General features: G+C 52.8%; 1 protein-coding gene across 7 annotated transcripts in view; it reads right to left on the bottom strand.

Moving 5' to 3' along the window:
- Positions 1-1209: 1209 nt before the first annotated feature.
- CAMKK2 (calcium/calmodulin dependent protein kinase kinase 2) overlaps positions 1210-15347 on the bottom strand; it is a 49559-nt gene continuing 35421 nt past the window's right edge. Inside the window, exons 12-17 of one of the 7 annotated variants that reach the window (XM_069497344.1) lie at positions 14276-14349; positions 14092-14179; positions 12859-12987; positions 8362-8462; positions 7786-7828; positions 1210-4418 (exon numbers count right to left, since the gene is read on the bottom strand). In XM_069497344.1, the coding sequence (XP_069353445.1) occupies positions 4245-4418; positions 7786-7828; positions 8362-8462; positions 12859-12987; positions 14092-14179; positions 14276-14349 (609 nt within the window). In that variant the 3' untranslated portion in view covers positions 1210-4244. Of the gene's footprint in view, positions 4422-5875; positions 7035-7785; positions 7829-8361; positions 8463-12858; positions 12988-14091; positions 14180-14275; positions 14350-15347 lie in introns of those variants that run through there. The other 6 variants (XM_069497343.1, XM_069497345.1, XM_069497348.1 and 3 more) reach the window with 6 other exon arrangements.

Genomic DNA, 15347 nt, shown 5'->3' with positions numbered 1-15347 from the left:
TTGATCTTGAACTCCCAGCCTCTAGAACTAACTGTGAGAAATAAATTTCTGTTCTCTATAAATTACCCAGTCTCGGGTATTCTGTTACAGCAGAATGGACAAAATGGACTAACACAAATGGTTTATTATTAATATCCTGCAGGCTAAGGAGTGATAGTTACTGGCTGTCTTCTGGAGCGGGGGACACTTTGGCCTCCTCTTTTCTAAAATGGAATGCAAAGGCCAGTTGGGCTGTGAGGGGACACTACTTATTTTACTGACCAGAGTCATCTTGCATCAGCTGCACCCCTACTCCCTAGCCCTGGTTCTGTCCTTTAAATAGGAATCCTTCAACCTCACATCCACGGATGGGCTTCCAGGAGTTTTGGGGACCCCCACAGCTCTGCAAAATCATACACCTGCGTGCACTTCTTTCCACTTTCATCAGAGCCTCAGCGGGATCTTCAAACAGGAGCCCCCTGCTCTTGAGTCTTCAAAGCCAGGATTTTAATGCTGTATTTCTGCAGCGATGGACTGGGAATCTTTCAGACTTCATCTTCTGCCCCTTGATAACAGAAAAATGAGGTTCAAAGCCAGAAAAACAATGCCCTGAGCTAGATACACATGTGCAATGAGGGGGCCCTCAGCCTCTGGCTTGGAGGAGCACTGGTTCTAAAACAGTCTCCAGATGCCATGAAAAGCAGCAACCATCGGGACTCTGAAGTTTGGGGGCTTTGCTGACAAGTTCAAGCCCTTGGACAATTGTCTTAACTTTTCTGAGCCTCAGCGGACAGGGGATGAACCATAAAATGGGGATAACATTTCATGGGGTGAAGTCACATAGTGTGCCTGGCCCACAGGTGTGTTCAATGAGACTGGAACTGCTCCGGTACTGCTCACCTGTCTGGCCTCCACCAGAATCTTGCCATCACCTGCCTGCCAGAGCAGCGCTTCTTAAACTTCAACACACAGACAAGTCACCTAGGGAACAGGTTTGAACCAGGCCTGGGCATCTGCATTTCTAACCCACTCCCAGGTGACACACTGCTAGTCTGCGAACCACACTGAGCATCAAGGTACTAGGACATGCCACAAATTAGGGCTTTGCTGAATACGTTACCCTTGACTTGGGCATCTGACCTCGTTGTCAGCCTAAGGAAAGAATACAGACATAAGGACAGGCGGCCTAAATAACCACAAACAAAAAAAAATCCCTGAGGCCCAGGTTTTGCACCATTTTGCTGTTCATTTATTTCAAGTTTACAGAGAAGCTTAAACATCTGTGGAAAAACACCAAAGGCTTATTTTTCTCTTAAGTTGCATGTACTTTTTAGTGATAAATACACAGTATTTAACTTTGTACACCTGATAAAAGGAAAATGCATAGAAAGGATCAGGAATAAAACAGAAGTGTCGGGTGTTAAATAAATCACAGAATAGAAAAGTCAGCAGTCCCGCGAAACTCAGCCCGTGCAGCTGGAGAGAAGATGGGAACCCATTACCTTGAAACCTTCCCTAGCACCTTGGAAGCCAGTGGAAGTCACGGTTCTTCCACTCGGCAGCATGAAGCTCCCCTCTGGAAGATGAGTGAGAGTGACAGGCCACGCCTGCATCTACCTGCTTGGTCATTCCCCTCCTTGTCCCAGGAGGGCTCTGAGGATGGGAGCCCTGCCTCGTGGGAAAGGCAAGACCAGTGGGGAGAGGCCTCTGGAGCCCCAAGTGCCAACAAGAGGCTGGATAAGGCTTTCTGGGGGCCCCTGGCAACCCGTGGGATGGACAGGGAGGTGGGAGAGGGCAGAGGAAACGGAAGGTGGATGGAGGATTTGTGCTTCCTTCGAGGCCACAGGTGCAGGCCGCAGGTCGCTTACACCAAATTGGTCCCACAGGTGAGGCAGCAGTGGAAGAAACTGTGGGCATCTTTTGGCCCACCCGGAAGAGCTGCCCACAACAGCTTCTCCCCTTTCCTGACAGAGCTGGCTTTTGAAAAATCAATGTTTGTGCTCCAAGAGAGTGGTAGCTCTAATGCTTTGTGTATACAGCCTTCTCGGCTTATCCTTTCCATGTGGGTGGGTCCTTTCCATGTTCTCTTTGGTGTTTGTTTAAATAAAAAAGTTATCAATGTGGGCCTCCCTCGACCCACCCGCCCCCCGAACAGCTGGGTGCTGCCTGATCGCTGGCAGGATCCACGTGAGAAATTGACATGGCAAGCTCCATGGTGGGGACAGATGGCATTGCCCAGTGCGGCTGTGTAAACAAGAGTCGTTCTGCGGAAGCTTCTACGTGCTGCCGCCCTCCTCGGGCGAGCCACTCGGCCAGGCTGGAGACCACAGACAGGCCAGGCCTAAGACCAGAGACCCGCTGGCTTCAACCACTGCAAGGTGCTTATTGCAAACTAATCAAACCCCATCTGCTACCAGAAGGGGTGGAGCTATTGAGTCATTGCCCCATACATTTAAAGGAAGGGGGCAAAAGGAAGTACTAGGTCACAAAGAGAAAGCAAGCAGGCAAGACAACCCTCCCTAGGCCGGGTGTCCTTTGCTCCTCGAAACCGGCATTCCCTAATTCTGAACTGCTTATACGATTGCAGGAAAAGTCTGGCCAAAATACAGTCAAGAGCTTAAGAAAATCTATGGAAGCCAAGAACGCCCAGGACTCTGTGAATGGGCTGGGCGGGGGAGGGGGGGGGTCACAAGGCCTTGCTCTTGTCTCTGTGAGGAGTCCTCACATCCGGGCTGATCCGACGGGAACTAGGGGAAAGCAGTGCTCTCGAGCCCAGTTACTGTTGCTGCTTTTCACCCAAACCAGACTCCACAGAGCACCGGAAAGCAGAGCTCGGAATCTCCCAGGCAAAGTCCTTCCAGTTGTCCCCCCCCTTGAACCTCCCGCTCACCCGCACGTGGCTCTGGAAGGAGTCCTGCTCAATCCTCAACCAAACTTCAAACATTAGTTGCAAGTCAAAAAGATAAACCCTTTCTTCCTGGACTTCTGGCTACAAAGCAGAACTTCCTGTGTCAAGCGCTGGTTTCCCTGTACCCTGAGTGCTCTGGGTTTCAGCAGTTTTCTCTAGAAGGACACCCCAGTGTTAGTGTGGATCCTACGTTAGCTTTGACAGTAGGGATGACCATTGCGTCTCAGTCGAATGAAAGTATTTCCCAAATGGCCCTCCAGAAACTGGGTAAGTATTTCACTGACTACGACAATCAGTTAGTATTTAAAATGAAAACAAAACTTTAGCAAGTCTCTAGAATACACAGGTTATAAACAAGCTAAGCTGCTAATATATACAGGCATAGGTTTCATCGGCTCTACCTCTGATCACATGCCTGAAGCCATGAAGTATATCCTGGAAGCTCTAAATAAGTCTGAACTACTATACTCTAGAGTTCAGTCTAGTTAGAGAACTGAAAATATTTTTTCTTTAATCTTAAGCCATGTAATGTACATGGAAGTGTAGGATTTCACCCTGAAGGTTTTGTAATTTAACAGAGAGATTTACTAGAGCTCAGTCGGCTAGCTCAGAAACCCGCTTTGAGTGGCTGTCACAAAGAAATTTGTTCAGTCTTTCAGGAGAAACTTTTCCCACCACAGCTGCTGAATGTCCTTCTGGGGTTGGAAAATCTCCTTCCAGAAGCACTTAAACTTCAAGCCCTTTCTATTTTCCTGACTACAATTCTACCCATAAAAAATTAAAAAGTCCTTCTTACAAATAAGTTGCATTGAAGCTCCCTGCAGCTACTGAGGGCTAGCCCTACTCTGGTTCTTTGAGTCCAAGGTTCTGGAAGGTGCCACCGTTTGGGGTTTGCACGAGGGGTCACACCTACCCTTCCACTCCCTCTCAAATGCGGCAATAACTCCCTGGCCTCAGGGCCCCGGAGTTTTCTGCTCATTTTCCCATACTTTTCAAACCCCCTGCACGCTCACTTGGTATATCTGACATGGTTCTGAAATCACAATGAAGGATTTTTGGCATAAAAATGTTTTAAAAAGCAATTATCCCAAAATGCACGTGGGTTTGGGTCTGCAACTCCTCACACCCGCCTGTTCAGCCAGCCAGCGGCCAAGGTCGAAGTCAGGGAGTCAAGTCCTTTTTTTTTTTTTTGTCCCCTTTAAAACAACAAAGGAAAAAACAAATAACCAGAGATGACGATCAAGGCTCTACACACGTGCTCGGTTTCCGTAGGACATGCTGCTATGGAAACGCAGGGTGCAGCAGCCCCGCAGAGGCCACTCAGCGGCGTGCATGCGAGGTCGAGCAATCCAGGCAGCTACTCGGGCTCCATCGCCTCCTCCTCGGGCCGCGGAGGATGCATGCCTGCGGGGGAGCTGGGGGCTGGGGCCCCCCAACTCTCCATGCGGGGACTGCCTTTCAGGAGAGCACTTCCTCCTCCCCCACGGGGGGCGGGTCGGTGCCCCGAAGGCTGTCTTCGCTGCCTTGCTTCCTGCTTGACAGAAAACAATGTTAAGACTTAGACAAGCGCTGGCAGGGCCCTGAGCCAGCTTCTCCCACACCTGGGCCCCTCCGCCCAGTGTGCTGTCTCGCACCACCTGGAGTGTGATCTACTTAACCTGGTCTTTAAGATCCTCTCCCCCTTTTTCTTGCTCACAGAAATTTTTCAGAGGAGACTTTGCATCCATCCCCTTTGCATGGAAGATCAGCACCATTTGCCAAACACAGCAAGGAGCTATAAAATAGACGCAAAATTCCTATGGAACACCTAAATCACTACACAAATCACAAGCACTATGCAGGTAGCTATCTCAACCGCCCCAGCTTTGAGGCTATAAGCTCTTGCAGGGGAGAGATTGTGACACTTGTAAGCTCCTCGGAGCAGTAGGCAGGGCCCCCCAGCCTGGCCTGGCACACAGCCAGCCCTCAGGAAAGGGCTGCGGACCACTGCGCCAGGCCCCACACCCAGGCCCAAGGAAGGACCACCTCAGAAGGAAGAGAGAGGAAGAGTCCTTGAGTCCCTGAAGGGCCCCAGCTGGAGCTGCTGCTGTGACAGTGCGGATGGTATGACAGGAGGTATGATGGGGATCCCCTAAGGAGGGGTCCATCCCTGGCCACAATCATGCAGATGTCCCCTTCTAAGGGAATCTGCTGGGCATGCCAATGTCTTTCCCCAACAACGACCTGATCTGTGTCCCCTGTCTCAGACTGTCCCTACACAGGGGCAGAGAAAGTGTGACATCTATAGTTCCTAGGAAGAAACCCCATTATTTGAGATGCCTTTTTATGTTTCTGACAAAGAACTGGCAGGTAAAGGCCCCTGGGGAGGAGGGAGATGTAACTACATGCCAAGGCAGGGCTCAACTTCTGCTCTCGCAGGTTCCCCTTGGTAAGGTACGGGTCTCGCCGCAGCTAGCAGGTGGGCCTCCAGTCCAAGACCCCCAATGCCTGAATCAGCTTCCATGACGAAAGCATCCAGCCCACACCTCAGTGCTGAGGGGCAGGGATCCCCAGGTGTTGCTGGGACTACAGGTAAGACAGTGAAGGGACAGTAAAGCCCTTTGGGCCAATCTCTTGTCTGTTGGTGTCTTGCAATTTTGATCTCATCGAAAATTAAAAAAGAAAACAGGCCAGGCGCGGTGGCTCATGCCTGTAATCCTAGTACTCTGGGAGGCCGAGGCGGGTGGATCATTTGAGTTCAGGAGTTCGAGACCAGCCTGAGCAAGAGCGAGACCCCGTCTCTACTAACAATAGAAAGAAATTAGCTGGACAACTAAAAAATATATACAAAAAATTAGCCGGGCATGGTGGCACATGCCTGTAGTCCCAGCTACTTGGGAGGCTGAGGCAGGAGGATCGCTTGAGCCCAGGAGTTTGAGGTTGCTGTGAGCTAGGCTGATGCCACGGCACTCTAGCCTGGGCAACAGAGTGAGACTCTGTCTCAAAAAAAAGAAAAGAAAACAAACAGTAGACTTGCTTAGAGACAGGAGGCAGCCCCAGGCTGGCAGACCCTAACACGGAGGCTGAGAAGAGAAAGGCCAAGTAGGGCCAACCCACTGGGCTCCCACTCCCCATTACCCCGTGAGGCTCACACCTGAGGTGGGGCTCACAGGCCACCTGGCTGCAGAAAACCAGGCGGGGACTACGGCAGCCTCCTGAGGCTGCTGAAGGCTCTGATTACTAACTGCCATCTTCCCTGCTCTATTCTGGACAGCAAGATTACTCTGAAAAGTATAAATAATTTCCAAACAAGTGTTCCTCCTAGATTACCACGTAAGCCCCTGACTGCTATGGTAGGGGTGGCCAGTAAATCTCATCTCATAAGCCAGCTCCTAACACTTGTACACAAACGTTCATAGCAGCAGTATTCATTCGTGACAGCCAAAAAGTGGAAACAATATCCATCAATGGAAGAATGGATAAACAAATTGTGGTCTATCCATATGACGGAATATTATTTGGCCATAAGAAGGAATGAAGCGCAGATACATGCTACAGCGTGGATGAGCCTCGAAAACACAATGCTGAGTGAAAGAAGCCAGTCACAAAAGGCCACATATTGTATATTCCATTTATACGAAATGTCCAGAAATAGGCAAATCCATAGAAAACTCAAAGTAGATTAGTGGGGGCTGGGGCTGGGGGAGTTGGGCCAGCACAGCTAAGGGTGCAGGGTTTCTTCTTGGACAGATGAAATGTTCTAAAGTTGACTGAGGTGACGGCTGCGCAACTGTGAATATCCTAAAAACCACTGAATTACACAGTTTAAATGTGTGAATTGTCTGGTAAGTGAATTATACCTCCATAAAGCTATGTTTAAGAAATAGAAGGCTGGGTGTGGTGGCTTACGCCTGTAATCCCAGCACTTTGGGAGGCTGAGGCAGGAGGATCGCCTCAGGCCAGGAATTCCAGACCAGCCCGGACAACATAGCAAGACCCTGTCTTTACTAAAAATTTAAAAAATTATCTGGGCGTGGTGGCACATGCTTGTAGTCCCAGCTACTTGGGAGGCTGAGGCAGGATGATTGCTAGAGCCCAGGAGTTGGAGGCTGCAGTGAGCTATGATGACACCACTGCACTCTAAGAGCCCAGGTGAAGAGTGGAAACCCTGTCGCAAAAAATAATAATAAAAAAATTAAATAAAAAAAGAAATAGAAATGGCTGCCTGGAGCTCCCAGCTGAGAGTCAGGCGGCCACGTCAGGCTCAGTGGGAAGGCCACTGGGGTCACCACCCACCGTGGGCATTATAGCAGGAGGGGCATTGGGGTGCCAAGCGGACCTCCCAATCTTATGGGGACAAAAGTCCGCATCTGTCCTGGGAGGCTCTGGCCTGGATGTGTTTGGAAGCAGGGCAGCCAGCCTGGAGGAAGGTCTGGCTCCTACTCAGGTCAGAGGACTCACATCCCCTCACAACAGGCTGGAAAGGGGCTTATTTTCTAGGTCTTAACACACCAGAAAAGGAAGGGCAGAGGCTGGAGAGCCCCTCATGAAGAGCCACAGAGTGCAGCATGCCCGATCTATGCTCTGACCACGCAGACTCAGGGTGGGGCAGCCATGGGCCTGTGACGTGCACTAAGTCTGCACAGGTGCCACGCTGGGCCCTCAAACCTGGTGACTCCGCAGGCATTGCAGGTGGAGCGCCATGCACCTGCAGCCCCAGCCACATGCATGACCCGCCATTGGGTCCAAGCCTCTCAATGCCCCTCGTTCTAACCCTGGGTCTGGAGCCGGGTAGGGAGCCTGGGCACAGCAGCCCGGGCTGGGAGGGACGTCGCCTGGGTGGAAATGCCCCCGTGCTCCACAGCTGCCCCCGCCCCCAGGCCCCGGCAGAGGCTATGGCACAGGCAGGCAGGCGTTACCTTGGGCTCAGACAGGGGCTCACACTCCCTGGTTGGTTTTTTGCTGGAATCGCCAGAAGGAGGGGGAAAGGGAAGTGAGAAGGGACACTTGGGATCCACGAGATGCCCGTCCCCACCCCACGGACACTCAGATCCCAAGCACCAGCCTCACAGAGCTGGTCCAGGGCGGTCTCAACGAGCAGGTGAGTGGACGCCTCTCTACACGGACGTGCAGGGTCCGAGCGAGACCACACTGCTTACCCCTCACAGGGCTGCCATCCCACCATTGAGCACTCACGCTTCTGGGCCACAAAAGTGCTGCCAAGAGCCCCCAAACTAAAGTGCAAACCACCCCCCCCCCACACCCAAGAAAGGTAAAACTTCAGTGTGGATTAGCTGTCGGCAAAAGGAAGTGGGCTGAGCCCAGGACAGGGTGAAACCACAGCCCGCGGCTGCTCACTTCCCTCGTGGGTCTCATCTGAGCCTTCCCCAGGTGGTAGCACTTAAGGAAGGGGACATGCAGAGTGGTATGGGCAGGGCTGCCCCAAGCCCAGCCTCCAGCCCCCTACCCCAGGAGGAAGGCAGGTGGGCACTCACGTGAGCAGGTTTCCAGGCGCTGACAGCGAGCGCTCCTCTCGCCGGCTGCCTTCGAATGGGTTCCCGAAGGAGCGCTTGCGTATCATGGTCTTCACCAGGATCTGACGAGGGAGAGAAGAGGTGGCAGGTGACTGTTTGGCCATGTGGGGGAGATTCCAGGCAACATCCTCCTTTTTCCTTCTCCCTAGCCCATGCCAGCTCCTAGGGCTCGCTGCCGACAGTGGGCCTCTGAGGGGGGCTGTTTGGGCAGCGTTCCTCCTGCCCAGCATACACCTGCCAGAGCCACCCTCAGTCTGACTTGTTCCAAAGCCTCCTCTGGCTCCCCGGCTGCCAGCAAGACAACGTCCACACTCCTCGGTGTGACGGTCAAGGCCTGACATAATCTAGTCCCAGCCTAGCCAACCCCCACAGGGCCCTGCGTTTCAGGAGAGTGGTTCTGCACCGTCCCTTAGGCACACCTGGTACCCTGTCTCACCTGAGCCATGGCTGGATGTGCCCTCCCGGCCCATCAACCTGCCTTGTTTTCAAGGCCAGGCCTTTAGTTTCAGTAAAAAAATGAAAAACAAATTCTTGCTTCCCAGGCATAATTCTGGGGGTGGAGGGTTCCTTTTTTTTTTTTTAAGATATAATTTAAGGCCGGGCGCGGTGGCTCACGCCTGTAATCCTAGCACTCTGGGAGGCCAGGGTGGGTGGATCGCTCAAGGTCAGGAGTTCGAAATCAGCCTGAGCAAGAGCGAGACCCCATCTCTACTAAAAAAAAAAAAAAAAAAAAAAAAGATATAATTCACATACCATAAATTCACCATTTAAAAATATACTAGTCAATGCTTTTTAGTACATTCACATCATCACTATGACTTCAGAACATCTACATTACCCCAAAAAGAAACCCCATACCTGTTAGCAGTCACTCCTCGTTTCCCCTGTCCCCAGCCCCTGGCAACCACTAATCTCTGTCTGCATAGATTTGCCTATTCTGGACAATTCCTATAAATGGAATCATATAAATGTGGCCTTTTGTGACTGGCTCCTTTCACTTAGCATCATGTTTTCGAGGTTGGCCCGCATTGTCGCACGAATCGGTGCTTTGTTCCTTTTCATGGCCCAGTAATCCCTTGTGTGGACAGACCACGTTTCCTTATCTATTCATCTGCTGATGGACCCTCGGAGTGTTTCCACTTTTTGGCTATTGCGAATAGTGCTGCTGTGAATATTCGTGTACAAATGTTTGTGTGAGCATGTATTCCACGCAAAATCTTTTCATTTCTCCTGGGCACAGACTAGGAGTGAATTTCCAAATTGTGAGGTAATTCTATTTTCTACAGTGGCCGCACCATCTTACGTTCCCACCAGCAACATACGAGGGTACCAGTTTCTCAGGGGGGCACACTTTACTGGAGGAGGGGAAACATCCCAGGACAATGAGGACAGCCAGTTCCCAGGCTGGCGTGGTGTGAGGAAGACGAGAGTCCAGAGGCCCTTCTAAGCCTGAGAGACGCTGGTGGCTGGCCCTGTCCACAGCCGGGAGTGGGCACTCGCTGGTGCCTCTGCCTCGCCCACTCCGACACAGGCCGGTCCGCAGCGTGGCTGGGAGACAGCCCTGCCGGGGAGGAGAGGATCCTTTGAGAAAAGCAGCCATTCCTGCACCACGGCCCTTGGCCACTGCTCAGCTTCTCTCGCCGGCCTCCCTCGTCTTCTTCCCCTCTTCCTCCCAGCCCTTCTGAAACCCAGATCTGATTCCCCCACTCCCTGACTCAGAATCCCTCACCCAAAGGAGTCTGGAACCTAGCCTGCTGCTGGCCCTGGAAAATGCTGGAGCAAGGGAGTGAACCCTTGGTGATGATTTTGGCTGCTGCGTGAAGGGAATAGCCTCAGACCCACAGGAGTCACTGAGGAGCCAGCTCTGGGCCTCACCCCCCCACCACCACCACCAGAGCATGGTGCCCCTTCAAGCTGTCTCAGGTACGGAATGAGCTGATTTTTTTTTTTAGGGTTTGTTGCTAACAAGAAAAATAACTGTTTAAAAAACACTAATTTACCAAAAGATAAAAACAGCCAACATCCATGAATTGAAGAAACGAACAAAATGTGGTGTCTTCGTGCCGTGCAGCGTGAGTCATAAAAAGGAAAGAAGCACTGACACGTCACAGCTCGGATGAACCTTGAAAACATGACGCTAAGTAAAAGCAGCCAGACATAAAAGGCCACACAGTGCATGATTTCCGATTCCATCAGAATAAATAAATCCATAGGGATGGAAAGTAGATTAGGGGTTGCCAGGGGATGGGGGACTGATGAACAGAGGAGGGATTGCTCTTAAGGTGAGGAAAATGTTTCAGAACTTTTTTTTTAAGAGAAAGGGTCTCACTCTGTCACCCCAGCTGGAGGGCAGTGGTATGATCATAGCTCACTGCAACCTCGAATTCCTGGGCTGAAGTGATCCTCCTGCCTTTGCCTCCCAAGTAGCTGGGACTACAGGTGCACACCACTACACCCAGCTTGTTTTTTTAATTTTTACTTTTTAGAGTTAGGGTCTCACTCTGTTGCCCTGGTGAGCCCGCCCTGTCCCCTCCCCTGTGACCTTGTCAGACCAGCAGAAGGAGCCCCTCCTCGAGGAGCCCTTATTCCCCGCTATGCTGACCTCTGATTACACAGGAGAGTGATTCTTTCTGGATCATCTTTCTTATGCGGTTGGGAGCCCCCTGAGAGCTGGCACCAGACCTCACTCATCTTTGCGCCCCGTGCCTAGCATGTGCTGGGCGCTCAGCGAGTGCTCGCTGAATGGTGAACACATGGAAGGGGCCTGGACCTCATAATCCAGTTCCGAGCTGGACAGCTCCTTAGTGCCTATCTGCCCCTCCCTGCTCTAGCCACCCTGATTTAAACCCTGCAGGAACTTCTCTCGGCTCTTGGGGTCAACATTTAAATATTTACTGCACCCTCCCTCCACCTTCCTTGACCTGCTATCTGGAAGCTTCTTTTGGGCCCAGTTTCCTCTTGCTGGGCATGTATTCGCCCCTCTACCCTCTCTCGGCCAGGCAGACACCTGCCATCCTCTTGGTGTACAGCCACATCTTCCAGGAAGCCTTTCCCGACCCATTGCCTGGGCCGAGTGTCCCTCCGTTAGGGGTGTGCCCTGCAGCCCCTCTGTTGCGCTGAATACATTACTATATGGTTGGTGTTTTGACCAGCATCTGCCTCTCAAGGATAACGGGGGCCGTGAGGGTTCTGTTCATCGCTGCACTCCCACCCTCTGCTCCCAGCACAGGCCTGAGAAACCACTGTATTCAAGAAGTGTTTCTGGAATAATGAATGCCTACTCCAGACCTCCAGGGTCACTTTCTCCCAAGAACCTGCAGCTGAGACCTGGGAGCAAAGGGAGGGAGACTGATTCAGGACTAGAACATTCCAAGTCTAGAACAGAATAACCCACGGTGGGTACACAGTTTGACACCAGCTGCCTCCCCCTCTGTGGGTGCAGGATATGGGTGCAGCAGGTAGGAGGACAAGGAAGGTGATTGGGTTTGGGTGAGTACCAGTGAAAGTTGTGCACAGGCCCCAGTGCGGGAGAGAGGGAGGAGGGTAGATGAATGCCCCGGCCTTGCGGAGTGGGGTTTGCAAGGAGGAGAGAGGAAGTGTAGGGAGGCAGAAGGGAGAGATGCAAAGCTGGAAGATAAGGAGCCAGAAGCAAGGCTCCTAAAGGGGCTGTCCCTACAGGCTGGACAGTGTGTCTTTGCAGACAGTCTCACATGTCCATCCCAGAGCCCGATGCCTGCCTGCTAGGGCTGGTACTGGCCACATGGAATCAGGGCTGTCAAGGTGGCCACTTTAACAGCCAGCTGGTCTCTGTACCAGGGCCGCTGCCTGAACCTTAGGGCTCCTGGAGCCAGACACCCTCCTGGATGGGGTCTCGGCGAGTGGGTGATTCCTAGAGTCTCCAAGGTTAGGCCTGAGGACTCTACATGCTGGCTCCTTCTTCCTGGGTCAGGACCCAAATTCAAGGCCATAAAAGGAGGCCCAGTGGCTCCTAAGCAAAATGCCACCCTCAGGAATCAGGCAGAACTTTCTGAGGCATGTGAGTGGGAGCCTCTGCCCCAGCCCTGGAGCCGCCCACATGGCAAATATGAGACACGCTGAGCCTTCTGCCCTGGAAGCTGCAGGTCCAGCCAGGTGGGAATCCCATCTTAGGGACCTTGGCTCCATGTCCCACCCCTGGCTCCTGCCTGGTCCTTCCCTGGGTTCCTCTCCCCTAACATATTCTGAAAGCAGGATTCCAGAGGGGGCAGCAAGCTCCTCGAAGACGGACACCTCCAACCCATGGTAACATGGGACCCGGCTTGGAATATGTAGGGTCACCTGGCCTGGTGTGTGACCAAGGCCCAGATCCCAGTGGCTGTGGGTTAGGAGTGGCCCCTGCCTGTGTCCAGCTCTGTCCCGCCAGGCCCTGCCTCAGGCTCTCTGGGTCCCTGCTTTCGGTCAGCGGTCCGTCCGCCTTACCACGGTCGCCAGGCTGGGAATGTGTTTGACCGAGTTCTCGACCTCCTCTTCGGTCACCTCGACCAGGGTGCAGTTCTCGTCCTCCGATGGCAACGGCTCCGCCCCGTGCCTCGTGACCCAGGGGTGCAGCTTCAATGAATGACAGGAGGGGTGAGGAGCAGGTGCAGAGGCCCCTGGAAGGCCCTGCCAGCGAGCGGAGCCAGGAGGGCATGCGGGCGGCAGAGGCTGTGCTCAGGCATGCAAGAGAGCTGTGAGCCAGGCAGGGGGCAGGGGTGGGCGAGACGGGAGGAACCATGGAGAAGACAGAGAGACAGAGAATGGGAGGGGCTACGAGGCTGAGATGCATCTGAGACCAATTCTCCATCTGGCCCCAGGTCTTGGCAAAAGTGACTGGAATTTGGCATCTGCCTGCCCGGCCGCCTGAGGAGCACCCATCACTCCTCAGGAACTCCCCCGGATGCCTGAAGGCTCAGCTCAGAGCAGGCGGCTGTCTCCCTATTTCACAGAAGGGGAAACAGAGGCCTGGGGAGGAACAGTGAGACCAGCTGGAAGAATACAATCAAGAGAGGACCCAGACAGGGATTTGCCCCCAATCCCTACGCCTTGGGTTCAAGCCCTAATCTGTGACTTTTCGGGTAGCCCCCTCTTAAGACACCTTCAAATACCAGTTAGCTAGGTGCTCAAGAGGCCCCAGGGAAAATGTCTGGATTTGTAGAAGGGCCAGATGTGTGCATGTGGCATTAGCAGGCATGTGGGAGTGTCCAGGGGTCTCCTAATAGTGCTTTCTGCAACAGGGCAGTTGCTTATGAGGTCAAATTGCCCACCGACTTCCTCCTGCCCTCACTGTGCTTTCTCAAAGGGACTGGCCCTTTGGAAAGGACCCAAGATCTGGCAGCGGAGCACCAGCAGAGCACACAGGGGCCCCAGTTCAGCCCACAGGGGTGGACACATCGGCCCACGCCAATCAGAGCAAGCGCAGGCTGTCTGGCTGGCTGGTCACAGATCCCATCCCACAATCATAGTGACCATGATGCCCAAATCCTCCTCCCTCACCCTTGCCAGCCCCCAGCAGCCCAGAGGCCCCAGGTCATGGGAGAGCAGCAGTGCCGAGGAGAGTGTGGCGCTGTGGACACGGGAGTGGTGCCTGGCCGAGGCAACGTGGAGCCAAACACTTCCCAGCACGGGACGCAGGCCGAGCTGAGGGGCCAGCCCGGTGGAGCCAGCAGCAGGTACCTTGATTTCTGGCACCACGATCCTTGACTCGGGGTTCTTGTCCAACATACGGGTGATCAGGTCCTTCAAGTCCTCAGCTATGTCGGGCCTGGGGGTGGGAGACACGTCAGGGGAGGAGACAGACATGCAGGACTGCCCAGAACTTGGAGCGGGAGGTGGGGCAGAACAGAAGGACGATACTCACTGGTCTGGGAATTCCAGCGCCTGACTCTTGATCTTACTGTGCAAACACATGATGCGCTCATCCATGAACGGGCACTGTAGGGAGAGAGACCGGGGACAGGTGGCGGTCAATGGCTGCGGCATCTGCCCTTCAAAGGCCACCTGTGCTGCGCTGCTCCACACGGACTACAGCAGAAAACAACAGCTATGGCCAAGTCCAGGGAAGGAGCAGTCCTCCACCTCAAGTTCTAGAAGGACCAGGAATGTCCTTCTAGAAGGCTAGAGCTCTTCCATACTACAGGTCCTCTCTGGAGCTGTACATGAGTTTACCTGCACCCACCTGCCAGGTGAACAATAACACCAACAACAACGCAAAAGACGCTGTAGAAGCAGCAGTGATTTGCCAGGACTTAGCCCGGACCGTGCCCCGTACTGAGGTTTTCTGTAACCATTCATTCACTGTTCCCTCTTCTGGGAATGTTCTTCCCACTAATATCTGCATGACCTGCTCTCTCCCATCTCTCAGGTGTCTGACCACAGCTCACCTTCTCAGGGAGGCCCTCCCCTGAGCCCCTAAAACAGACCCTCGCCCCACCACTGCCATGTTATTTCCCACATAGCACGTGCCCCAGACATCACAGCACGTATGTGCTTGTCTATTTTTAACTCCTCCACTGGCACCTCAGCTCCAAGAAGGCAGGAATTTTTGTCTGTCTTGTTCACTGCGGACTCCCCAGTGTCTAGGAACATTCCTGTCACAAAGTAAGGGCTCAATAAATATCTGGTGAATTAATGAATACTTGAATTATTTCTGTCAATCCTCTCAGAAGCCATGAAAAATAATGAATATTATTCACATCTTACGTAAGAGAAAAACAGAAGTTTAAAGAAGTGACATGTCCCACGAAGTGCAAAGTTGGACTTAAGTCCAGACTGGGATGATTCCAAAGCCCAATCTTTGTACCACCTCCTGGGTGACAGACAATACTCTCACCCAGCAGAGGGCCTGACCCAAGAGGAGTTCGGTTATGTGTGCTGGAAAAAACAATCTTTATGTGGGGTGCTGAAACTGTTGGAAAAGGTGGCAGAAAGTT

Source organism: Eulemur rufifrons, chromosome 21 (genome assembly GCF_041146395.1).
Source record: "Eulemur rufifrons isolate Redbay chromosome 21, OSU_ERuf_1, whole genome shotgun sequence".
Lineage (NCBI taxonomy): Eukaryota > Metazoa > Chordata > Mammalia > Primates > Lemuridae > Eulemur > Eulemur rufifrons.
Note: the sequence above shows the minus strand (reverse complement) of the source record. Positions and strands in the feature narration are given on the sequence as shown.